The sequence below is a fragment of the Mustelus asterias genome, chromosome 12, assembly GCF_964213995.1.
Source record: "Mustelus asterias chromosome 12, sMusAst1.hap1.1, whole genome shotgun sequence".
NCBI classification, from domain to species: domain Eukaryota; kingdom Metazoa; phylum Chordata; class Chondrichthyes; order Carcharhiniformes; family Triakidae; genus Mustelus; species Mustelus asterias.
Window position 1 is genome coordinate 3049849 of NC_135812.1, and position 12547 is coordinate 3062395.

The window sequence follows — 12547 nt, forward strand, 5'->3', positions numbered from 1 at the left end:
GATGATGCAGTTTCTTTGTTGCCATGGATCTGACACACAATCAGACGCAGTTAGATCCTTTTTCTCTCATTGTGCTCTCCTTTTCCCAAGATTCTAATTGACGCAGGATATGGTCCAAAGGCGAACGTTCCCTTCAATGACCCACAAAGGTAGCATTTTCCATGTGTGAGCTCAGTCACTGAGGGCTGGGATACAGTTGGATCAGGGAGTTCCAGTCTAACCTCACCAAATGGCTGTTCCTGTACTTGTTGCAGCGGGGTGTACCAGATAATGACCGAGACCGGAACCTGCTCTAATCTTCCTCCTCCCAACCTAACATACTGCAGATTAGCACAGAAAGTACTTGGGTTTACACAGTGCTGTTCACAACTCTGAACATGTTAAAGCTCTTCCCAGCTAACGAAGGATTGTTAAAATGTACTCACTGTTTTAATGTAGCAAATACGGCACCAAGCTCCCAGCGACTGCGATGGAATAAATAACCAGATCATCTACTTTGGGTGGTGGTTGAGAAATAAAACATCGTCAGGAAACTGGAGGAACTTCCCTATTCTTCATCAAAATAAAGAAGTGGAAAATTTTATGCCCGTAAATGGGCAGCAGGGTGCGGGTTAATGTTTGATCTGATAGATGGCTGGACCGACAGTGCGGCACTCCCTCAGTACTGACCCTCTGACAGTGCGGCATTCCCTCAGTACTGACCCTCTGACAGTGCGGCACTCCCTCAGTACTGACCCTCTGACAGTGCGGCACTCCCTCAGTACTGACCCTCTGACAGTGCGGCACTCCCTCAGTACTGACCCTCTGACAGTGCAGCACTCCCTCAGTACTGACCCTCTGACAGTGCGGCACTCCCTCAGCACTGACCCTCTGACAGTGCGGCACTCCCTCAGCACTGATCCTCTGACAGTGCGGCACTCCCTCAGCACTGACCCTCTGACAGTGCGGCACTCCCTCAGCACTGACCCTCTGACAGTGCGGCACTCCCTCAGCACTGACCCTCTGACAGTGCAGCACTTCCTCAGTACTGACCCTCTGACAGTGCAGCACTTCCTCAGCACTGACCCTCTGACACTGCGGCACTCCTTCAGTACTGACCCTCTGACAGTGCAGCACTCCCTCAGCACTGATCCTCTGACAGTGCGGCACTCCCTCAGCACTGACCCTCTGACAGAGCAGCACTCTCTCAGTACTGACCCTCTGACAGTGCGGCACTCCCTCAGTACTGACCCTCTGACAGTGCTGCACTCCCTCAGCACTGACCCTCTGACAGTGAGGCACTCCCTCAGTTCTGTCCCTCTGACAGTGCGACACTCCCTCAGTACTGACACTCCTCTGACAGTGCAGCACTCCCTCAGTACTGACCCTCCTCTGACAGTGCAGCACTCCCTCAGTACTGACTCTCTGACAGAGCGGCACTCCCTCAGCACTGATCCTCTGACAGAGCAGCACTCTCTCAGTACTGACCCTCTGACAGTGCGGCACTCCCTCAGTACTGACCCTCTGACAGTGAGGCACTCCCTCAGTTCTGTCCCTCTGACAGTGCAACACTCCCTCAGTACTGACACTCCTCTGACAGTGCAGCACTCCCTCAGTACTGACCCTCCTCTGACAGTGCAGCACTCCCTCAGTACTGACTCTCTGACAGAGCGGCACTCCCTCAGTACTGACTGTCTGACAGTGCGGCACTCCCTCAGTACTGACCCTCTGACAGTGTGGCACTCCCTCAGTACTTACTCTCTGACAGTGCGGCAGTCCCTCAGTACTGACCCTCTGACAGTGCAGAACTCCCTCAGTACTGACCGTCTGACAGTGCGGCACTCCCTCAGTACTGACCCTCCGACAGTGCGGCACTCCCTCAGTGCTGATCCTCTGACAGTGCGGCACTCCCTCAGCACTGACCCTCTGACAGTGCGGCACTCCCTCAGTACTGACCCTCTGACAGTGCGGCACTCCCTCAGTACTGACCCTCTGACAGTGCGGCACTCCCTCAGTCCTGACCCTCTGACAGTGCGGCACTCCCTCAGTACTGACCCTCTGACAGTGCGGCACTCCCTCAGTACTGACCCTCTGACAGTGCGGCACTCCCTCAGTACTGACCCTCTGACAGTGCGGCACTCCCTCAGTACTGACCCTCTGACAGTGCGGCACTCCCTCAGTACTGACCCTCTGACAGTGCGGCACTCCCTCAGTACTGACCCTCTGACAGTGTGGCATTCCCTCAGTATTGACTATCTGACAAAGCAGCACTCCCTCAGTACTGACACTCCTCTGACAGTGCAGCACTCCCTCGGTACTGACCCTCTGACAGTGCGGCACTCCCTCAGCACTGACCCTCTGACAGTGCGGCATTCCCTCAGTACTGACCCTCTGACAGTGCGGCACTCCCTCAGTACTGACCCTCTGACAGTGCAGCACTCCCCCAGTACTGACACTCCTCTGACAGTGCAGCACTCCCTCGGTACTGACCCTCTGACAGTGCGGCACTCCCTCAGTATTGACCCTCTGACAGTGCAGTACTTCCTCAGCACTGACCCTCTGACAGTGCGGCGCTCCCTCAGTACTGACCCTCTGACAGTGCGAAACTCCCTCAGTACTGACTCTCTGACAGTTGCGGCACTCCCTGAGTGCTGACCCTCTGACAGTGCGGTACTCCCTCAGCACTGACTCTCTGACAGTGCAGCACTCCCTCAGTACTGACCCTCTGACAGTGCGGTACTCCCTCAGCACTGACTCTCTGACAGTGCAGCACTCCCTCAGTACTGACCCTCTGACAGTGCGGCACTCCCTCAGTACTGACCCTCTGACAGTGCGGCACTCCCTCAGTACTTACTCTCTGACAGTGCAGCACTCCCTCAGTACTGACCTTCTGACAGTGCAGAACTCCCTCAGTACTGACCGTCTGACGTTGCGGCACTCCCTCAGTGCTGATCCTCTGACAGTGCGGCACTCCCTCAGTACTTACTCTCTGACAGTACCGCATTCCCTCAGTATTGACTATCTGACAGTGCGGCACTCCCTCAGCACTGACCCTCTGACAAAGCAGCACTCCCTCAGTACTGACCCTCTGACAGTGCAGCACTCTCTCAGTACTGACCCTCTGACAGTGCGGCGCTCCCTCAGTACTGACCCTCTGACGGTGCGGCGCTCCCTCAGTACTGACCCTCTGACAGTGCGGCGCTCCCTCAGTACTGACCATCTGACAGTGCAGCACTCCCTCAGTACTGACCCTCTGACAGTACGGCGCTCCCTCAGTACTGACCCTCTGACAGTGCGGCACTCTCTCAGCACTGACTCTCTGACAGCGCAGCACTCCCTCAGTACTGACCCTCTGACAGTGCAGCACTCCCTCAGTACTGACCCTCTGACAGTGCGGCACTCTCTCAGCACTGACTCTCTGACAGCGCAGTACTCTCACAGGATTGCACTCGGAATGTCAGCCTGGATTACATCGATTCCTCTCATTGCAATATTAGCAGGATCTGATCTGTGATGTCGGTCTCTGTTGGGTGATTCCCCACTATGCAGTGCACCTGAGCTGTCGAAATAAGGTATTTTATTCTTTCAAGGGTCATGGGCATCACTGTTGTGATCAGCATCTATTGCCCATTCCTAATGGCCCTTGTAAAAGGCATTGATGAGCCTTTGAACGGCTGCAGTGCATGTGATGTAGGTACACTTACCGTGATGTTAGGAAAGTAGTTATAAGATTTTAGCCCAGTGACATTGAAGAAATGGTGATAGATTTCCAAGTCAGGATGGTGTGTGGCTTGGAGGGGAACTTGAAGGTGGGTGTCCGTATGTATCTGCTGCCCTTGTCCTTCAAGGTGGGAGATGTTGTGGGTTTGGAGGGTACTGTCGCAGGAGCTTTGGCAAATTCTTGCAGTGCATCTTGTAGATCATACACACTGCTGCCAGTGTCCGACTACTGTGGAGGGACCATATATGTAACGTAGCACATAAGGATGGGGTACCAATCATTTGGGCTGCTTTATACTCGATTGTTTGGAGCTTCCTGAGTGTTGTTGAAGCTGCACTCCTGGTTTGTGCCTTGGGGAGTCAAGAGGTAAGATGCTCACCATAGAAGTCGCAGTCTCTGATCTGATCTTTCTGCCACAGTATTTACATAGCTGGTTCAGTTCAGTTTCTGGTCAATGGTAACCCCCAGGATGTTGATAGTCGGGGTAATGCCATTAAATGTCAAGGACAATGGTTAGATTCTTTGTTGTTGGAGATGCTCATTGCCTGGCACTTAGGTGGCATATGCAGACATAGACTGCTTCAATGTCTGAGGAATCACAAATAGTGCTGAACATTGTGCAACCATCAGCGATCAGTTCTTATGATGGAAGGAAGGTCATTGATGAAGGGGTTGAAGATGGTTGGGCCTAAGGCACTGTCCTGAGGAACTCTCGCAGTGATGTAACTGGATAACTGGAGTCATATTTTGTTTTATAATTCTTGTGTGAAGTGCCTTGTGATGCTTTATTACTTGAAAGGCACTGTATAAATATAAGTTGTTTTTGTCCTTTGAAGGCAAAGGAGTAATTCCAAATTGTTTAATGGGAAATATCTTTCCTTTTGGTGGGCTGCATGGAGCAGTTTCTTTTTGAAGTATATAATGTATGTGTGTACCTATCAATGCTGGTTTGCTAACTGCTTTGATGAGTTAATATCTGTCTGTACATTCAGGCCTCCACACTCCTTTCATGGCAGTAGCTGGCGCTATTTTCCCAGTGTGGCGGGACACAGTGGCCTTCGCCTCTCTTTGTGTCTGCGCTCCGCTGAACCGCTGCACCCGCGCGGAGCGCTCGGTCGAAGGCGCGGTGCCCGGCACTCTGTGCTTTGTGCCTTTTTTTTCCTGGCGGTGAGGCGGCCTGCGTCCGTGTATCCGTCCGAGCGGCCCCCGCCAGTGCGCATGCGCGCGCCCGATCCGCAGACAGGCAGTCAGAGGGGTGGCAAAAGAGTGCGCGGACCGCATCACCCCCGGAGCTCAAAGTGGGAGGAGGCGCAAGCGCTCGGGCAGCCGTGCCCGGGACTATCCCCTGCCGCTCCGCCATTTTGGCAGCTGCTCGGTGGCGGGTGCGGGCTTGGTGTGTCAGCGGCTCGGCTGCTTCCTCAGGACGGCGCTCGCTGCCTCGGTGTCTGCCTCTCCTCCATCACCTCCCTCTCACCTCCTCAGTCAGGAGAAAGAAAGGAGAAGCACTCGCGGTTAAAAAAAAAGCGCCACATCCTCCTCCCTTCCCCCCCCCCCCGAAAAACAAAACCACCAACGATCCCCCCCCCCCCCCTCCTCCCGTCCATCGAGCGCCTCCGCTCCCCCGCCCGCCAGCCCGCCGGAGAACATGGAGGACCGCGAGGACCTCGTCTACCAAGCCAAGCTGGCCGAGCAGGCTGAGCGCTATGACGGTGAGTGATGTTGTGAGGGGGCCTGGGGGATATTTGGGGTATTTTTTTAATGGGGGTGAGGGGGGGGTTAATCTGCCCATCCCCCCCCCTCCCCTCTCCCGGCCGCCGGCTTCACAAAATGGCGCCGGGCGGCCGCTGGGTGCCCGCGCTCTCCCCTCCCCATGCCCCCTCCCCATTGCCCCACAAACACCCCCACCCCCGGCACACACACCCCTGTCTCTCTCTTCCCCCCCCCCCCACCCCTAGCTCTGAGCGAGGGAGGGGGACTCTCCTCCAGACGCGCTCAGCAAGATCCGAGCCGCCTCTTTATTCACACCGACCCCTCCCTTTTACATCATGGAGAGGAAGATCTCCCTCTTAGATTCCTCATTCCCATTTTTTCTTTCTCCCATTTCTTTCGGCATTTTCTACGGCCCGTTTTAAAATCTGATATTATGTCTTCCATCATCACCACCTTGCAGAAAGCTATTGGATTGACCCCCAAGGGGGGAGAATTTGGGGTTAATGGAAGCGGGGCTATTTCCTCCTCTCCCCCCCCCCCCCCCCCCGCACAGTTTTAAAACTGTTAATGGGGACCCACCATCTAGTGAATAGGTAATTCCTCTAATTTGTATTCTACTTAACATAACATTTCTGATTGGAAATCTAAGAATTGGGATGTATCAACCTTGTGTCATTCTAATTTAATCCCTTTTTGGATATTTGTACTGTGGGGTTGAGGGTGATTTTTCTTTCATCCTACTGAGGCGGAAGTTGCAGGTCACTCTTAGCGCACACATGCTGAGAAATAAGGCAAGGGTGGAGGCCAGGAATTTCTTAAACCCAGCTTCTCGTAGTAAAGATATTTTTTCTGGTCTCCTTTCGCTCATCCTGTGTCAGATGGATTTTGTATCTGATGAAGGTTTTGCGGTCTGTCTGTTTTTGTTTGATCTCTAACTTAAGGGTTGTTCTGGGTTTTGCAGTTGCAATCCTGGATGTGTATCTCTGGGGTAAAGCGATAAAATTCATTCCTTTAACATGAAGCCAAACTCAATTCTTCAGTATCTCACCCCACCCAAGGACTATCTTGTTTACCTGAATTATATCTGATCAATCCTGCTAATAATTGAGAAAAAAACACATTTCCTGCCAGACATTTAAAAAAATCAGTTCCCTGAAGGTACTGTCCAGTTACTAATTAATATTAATTGTTATACATCTGGCACTGTCATGCTACTGTTGCAGTACATTTATTTGTATCTGTAGTAAATTACCAATTTTTTGGGGGGGGGCTATTCCTCTTGTAGTTATCAGTTTTAGTACATTACTGTGATTTGCTGCACCTATGATGTGACATGTTTTCAACTGTTATTGCAGTAATTGTATGGTATATTGTAATACCAAAATAGGCTGTGACAGGGATTACAGTTTTTAATTGCAATTCTCTTTTGAGTTAAACTCCCTCAGTGCTGGCCTATAGTTGGACATTGAAACCTCTTAAACTGTCAGTGGTGGGGCTGATTTCAGATATTCAGAATGATATCTAGGGATTTCCATTGTTTTCTCAAATTTTAGGTCTTTCAGTTGGTTTCACCAAAATGATTCTTTGCATATATTTAGTTTCTTAATTGTGCATTGCTGGTAGAAATGCACTGTAATCTTTGTCATTGCTGATATTCTGCTACGTGGGTGGCACATGCAGTGCAGATGCATCTCCCAGGCAAGGCCACTGTTCCCCAGGCAGGTACAATGACCAGGAAATGGAAACGATTTAAGATTCTCCGAAAATATGCCATCTGAAGGAATGAAAATACCTGAACAGTTAAGATTTTTCCATCTTGGTGTATTATAGTGACCAGACTAATAAGATTGCAGTTCTTCAGACATGATCTGAGTATTCAGTGGCTGAAGGAAATCTTAATCTCTCAATTTGATTTAAATGGGATGTTTTCTAAAAAGAACATATACAAAAGTAAGTCCAGGCCTCGCCCTCCTGTGTCAAGATAGCATTCCGTTTCTAAAACTAATCTGTCCTGTTAACAGTTATGATGTTAACAGTTGTCATATATGTAGGTTGAATAACCTGTATGAAATGACGGAGGGAACTAGAACAATTGTGTGGTGAACCCATTTTTGCAACAAATAAAACTGATTTGTAAACAAGTCTTCCATGTGTTTTTTTTATCTCTAGTAACAATAAAGCCGTCACTAGGGCATTGCTGTCATTCTTTGTTTTAATGTTGGAAAAATTCAATGGCTTGATATTGAAAAGAAATACAGTATGACATTTTCATGCAGATCAGGAAGATTCAGTATTTGATCTGTGATTAGCCCGGTTGTTAATTGTTCCATCAACTAATTTGTTATTTCAACCAAATACTCCATTGTACGGGGAGAACATGGAGTGGAAGGATAAATTGTTTGTAGTGGAAGAATTTCTTGGTAACTTCTGATCTTTGGGTCAACCAGTATAGATCTTCCTAATCTGTATAGATTTTAATCTATAATCTCTTCTGCAGTTTCGGTCCTATTTGCTTACTCCTTTTCTTTGTTCAGATTGTGCTCCGTGCCCTTTACCTGTCCAACTCTTGTCACCTGAAGCCATTTTGAAGGTGTGATTGTTGATTGGAGTTGGCAGGTTGTGACAACTTGACAGGTTAAAAGATGCCACTAGCTGTGTGACTAAGATGTCCTCAACTGCTGCCCACCAGTCATGTGGGTGAGACTTCTGCAATTTCATTCCAGTCATTGACTCACTTGGTACGCAGGAGTGAGGGTTCCTTTGAAACATTTCACTCTTTTATGGATGACATGGAACCTCAACTGTGGAGTTTGAATCAAGGTTTTAAAAATATTATTACAACTTTCCTCTACATTTGCATGCTGGCAGCCCAACCCTCTTCCTACATTAGTCATTTAAGTCCACATGCTGCACTTACGAGTAGAGACATGAAACAGTGATTGCAATTGGGAATGCACGTTGCTGCAGGGGGTGACAATTGTCACATCCAACTTATGCCGTAACTACAATCAGCTAATTAAATGTAGACTGGGAATTACAGTGGCACTTTTGCCTATGTAGTTTAATGAAGGGTAAATGAACTTTATATAGTGTAGTATTAGATCCTCTGCATACTATAGAGCCTTACAACTAATGACTTTTTGTGGCCTCCATTAATAAAGGTAAATGCGATAGGCAATTTGTATGCAGAGTCCCACAGCCAGCAAGTGAGTGGTCTTGCATAAATAAATTCTTAGTTGTGGTTCAAAGGGATGAATTCAGATACTGGAAAACATGGACTTCAATCATATCATGTCCCTTTGAACAAGCTGGCGGTGCCATAATTCAATGTCTCATACAAATGACAGTATTTTTGACCATACCTCACCACATTGGAGTGTTTGCCAGCTCAATGTTCTCCCTGACAGAAAAATGAACAGCTGTATTGTTAGATTGGTAGAAGGGGTGTGGACTTCTGGAATCAGAATTGTACAAATGCCCATTTAGCCCATCATGCATGGTGCCAGAGCTCAGAACGGAGTACCTGACCTAGCCATATCCAGTGTAGGTGCTCAGGTCTGCACCAAGGTGTAAACTGACACCCTTCTGTCTGCTATTCTTCCAACTAAACCAAGCTGACACTGCTTATGTCTTACCCAAATAGCTATCAAGGGAACAAAAAACAGCAGTTTTAGTTGAAAAATAGTATAATACAAATGGTGAACTAATCTGTAGTAGTGATTTATTAAAGTTTATACTTGGCTAAAAATACAAATCTGAGGAACTTTGACTGCCTTCAATTTTTGCAAACTTTTTTTTTACCCTTTCCCCTCCAATGTTCTTTGAACATGCTGTTGTCTACCAAATCCGTTCCCACCTTTCCCACAACTTGTGTTTGAATTTCTCCCAGTAGTTTCAGCCATAGCATGGCTCTTAACCAAAGTTGCAAATACCAATCTTACTGACAAAACTATCCCATTCTGTCCCCCTTCATCCTTCTGCAGTCTTTGATACAGTTGACTGCATCATCATTTTCCAAAATCTCTCCATTATCCAGCAGGGTGGAACTGTGCTTGCCTATTTTCATTATCTATCGAATCGTAGCTAGAGAATCATCTGTATTGGTTTCTCATCCAATGCCCACACCATTACCTCTGGGGGTGTTCTCATCTCTCTGCTGCCCCATTTTCTGAAAGCACAGTGGTGGATTCCACATGTACAATAATCATACCCAGGTACAGCAAGTGATTGGAAGGCACATGGAATGTTGGCATTTATTGCAAGGGAAATGGAATATGACAATAGGTAAGTCTTACTGTCGTTGTACAGGGCATTTGTGGGACCACATCTGGAATAATGTGTGTAGTTTTGGTCTCCTGATTGGAAAATTGATACAATTGTGTTAGCAGTTTAGGGACGCTTCAGTCGACTCATAGCTGGAGTTATCTTATGAAGAAAAGGTTGAACAGGTTGTGTCTATATCTATTGGAATTTAGAAGAATGAGAGGTAACCTTATTGAAACGTAAGATTCTGAGGGAACTTGATACCAGGAGGATAATTCCCCTTGAGATCAGAAATAAGGAACACTGTTTAAGAATGTGGTCTCCCTTTTAAGACCAAGGTAAGAATTGTTTTCCTCTTGAGGGCTGTCAGTTTGTGGAATTCTCCTCCCAAAAATGCAATGGAGGCTGGGTAATTGAATTTGTGCGAGACTGTTAGTTAGATTTTTGATTGGCCAAGTAAGTCGAGGGTTATTGGGGAAAATTGGAGTTCAGACCAAAATCTGATCAGCCATGATTTTATTCAATGGTGGAGCTGGCTCAGGGGAGCAAAAGAAAGCTATTTGACTGTAAGTCTTATGTTCCATCTCTTTTGAGCCATCCACTGTTCTTAATTGTCAGAATGCTTGTTTACCATCCAGTACTGGATGATCAGTGGTTTCCTCCAACTAATTGTAAACCCCCCCCCACCACCCAACAGAAAACCTCCAAGGAACTCTGTTCCCTGTCATTGATTCCATCCTCTCCCTAGCCAATCTTGAGGTTGAATTGATTGTTTGCAACCTTGGTCGTCTTAGATCCTGAGATCCAGTCTCATATCTGAGTCTTTTTATAAGCTTGCCTATTGATATCTGTGACATTGTTCGGCATCCCCACCCCTTCAGCTCATCAGAAGCCCCTATCCATGCCTGCATTATCTGTAGACTTGACTATTTCAAAGCAACCTGGCCAATGTCCATATTATTTCCTGTAAACATCCAAAACCCTTGCCCATGTCCTTATTTGAGGTGGTACTGCCTGTCTAGGGTCTGGGTTCGATCCCAGCTTTGGGTTACAGTATGTGGAGTTTGCACCCCCTCCATGTCTGCATGGGTTTTCTCTGGGCTCTCCGGTTTCCCCCCCTCAGTGCAAAGATGTGCTGGTTAGGTAGATTGGCTGTGCTAAAATTGCCCCTTGGTATTTATGGTAAATGTAAGGAGTTACACTGGATGGGGTGGAGGCCAGCGTAGGTGCAGAGTTGAAGGGCTGAACGGCCTCCTGCACTGTAAAGATTCTATGATTAAAACCCGATTCACCTGTCACCTGTGCTTGCTGATCTACATTGGCTCCTGATCAACATCTCGATTTTAAAATTCTCATTCTTGTTTTCAAATCCTTCCATGACCTGGCCCTTCCCTTTTTTCCTCCAGTCCAACAACCCTCCTATCTCTGCCTTTCTCCCATTCTCTCTTCTGTTTTAATTGTTGCACTGTGGGCAGCTGTGTTTTTGTCTGCTGTGGCCCCCACCTAAGGTCTGGGGTTCCATCTCTAAACCTGTCCCCTTCTCTGTCAAGAACAAAAGCTTGCCTTTTCATTTGCCCGAAAATCTCATGTGGTTGTGTCAAATGTTTTGACATTTGTGAAAAGCCTTGGAACTTTATACAAATTTAAAGGCACTATGAATGCAATTTGATAGTATAGTGGTTTTAAGTGGCTAAGTGACAGTTCTCCATTGCCACTGCTGTTTTAGTATGTATGCAGACCATGGTATCTGTAGTGCTGTACCTTGCTAAGATTCCAAATCATCAAGTTTGGGCCACTTTGATCCTTAATCACCAATTTCTGTACCCTGCCAATGTTTAGTTTAATGTGAGAACCTATTCATCTATTCATGTTCTAGTTAAATACTTGTCACAACTCTTTTTAGGTTATTAAATCAAGGCAATTAGATTAGCTCCAGAGAGACTAGGACCTGGCCACTGTCTTTTAGCTAGCAAGGTGATTCTGGTGAACTATGATTAGCAATCAGAAGGTAAGACCAACGTTGGTTGTGCAGGTTATTAAGTTTGAAAATGGATGAGGTAAATCAGGAAATTATGATTGTGATTCTTAAGATTTTAAATGTTTGCAGATTAAGGTAGAGAGGAGAGACAGTTAGATAAATTTCTCTTTGGAATCCTGAGAAAGAAAGGAGTTCTTGAGAGGGGAGATCAGTAATAAGGTGACATGAGGTGTGGCAGAGGAATATAGTCATCAAAAATAAGAGGTGGGAGCTGTTTAAATTGGTGAGAGGCACAAAGAGACTTTGGAGAGCTCAGAGAATACAGATTTTGACTTTCTGTAAAGGCACTGAAATTTAGCTGCTGTGATTCAACCTTTCCAAGACCTTTTGGCTGGGATCAAGTGTGGTGTGGATCGCCTGCACTTGGTTGAGGTCATTGGGTTACGCTGAGGCTTCATATGTTTCATATGAAGCAATTTTTGGGGGCGGCATCTCGGCCTTTTGGCTGGGATGCAGATGAGCTCAAGTCTTGGAGGAGGGTCCTCCCCCTTCTCCAATCAGCTTGACTCATGTAGATCAGGCCCAGGACAGGGTGGTTTTGGTCTCCCGTCCTGTCTTGTCAGCCTGGATCTGAAATGTCTCAACTTGTTGAGACTCTGAATTTGATTTGATTGAATTGGAAAAGTATTTAAAAAAAAGAATTTGAATCTGAAGAAGGATGGTGAGCATGGTTATCATGACTGAATATTTGGTACAATGGAATTAGGTTAGTGAGGAAGAAGTGATTGAAAGGGATGGCTTGATTTTTCTGTGATGGAGAACAAGCAATTGTATTGGTGGGTTGTGGAGTCCTGGAATCAATTGTACAAAAATGTCAATTTGGCCCAATATGCATG

The 12547-nt window shown here is 47.2% G+C and overlaps 1 protein-coding gene across 3 annotated transcripts in view; it reads left to right on the forward strand.

Moving 5' to 3' along the window:
- The first annotated feature begins 4935 nt into the window (after window positions 1-4935).
- ywhae1 (tyrosine 3-monooxygenase/tryptophan 5-monooxygenase activation protein, epsilon polypeptide 1) overlaps window positions 4936-12547 on the forward strand; it is a 46654-nt gene continuing 39042 nt past the window's right edge. The window contains exon 1 of one of the 3 annotated variants that reach the window (XM_078224589.1): window positions 4936-5409. In XM_078224589.1, the coding sequence (XP_078080715.1) occupies window positions 5346-5409 (64 nt within the window). In that variant the 5' untranslated portion in view covers window positions 4936-5345. The remainder of the gene's footprint in view (window positions 5410-12547) is intronic. The other 2 variants (XR_013499064.1, XM_078224590.1) reach the window with 2 other exon arrangements.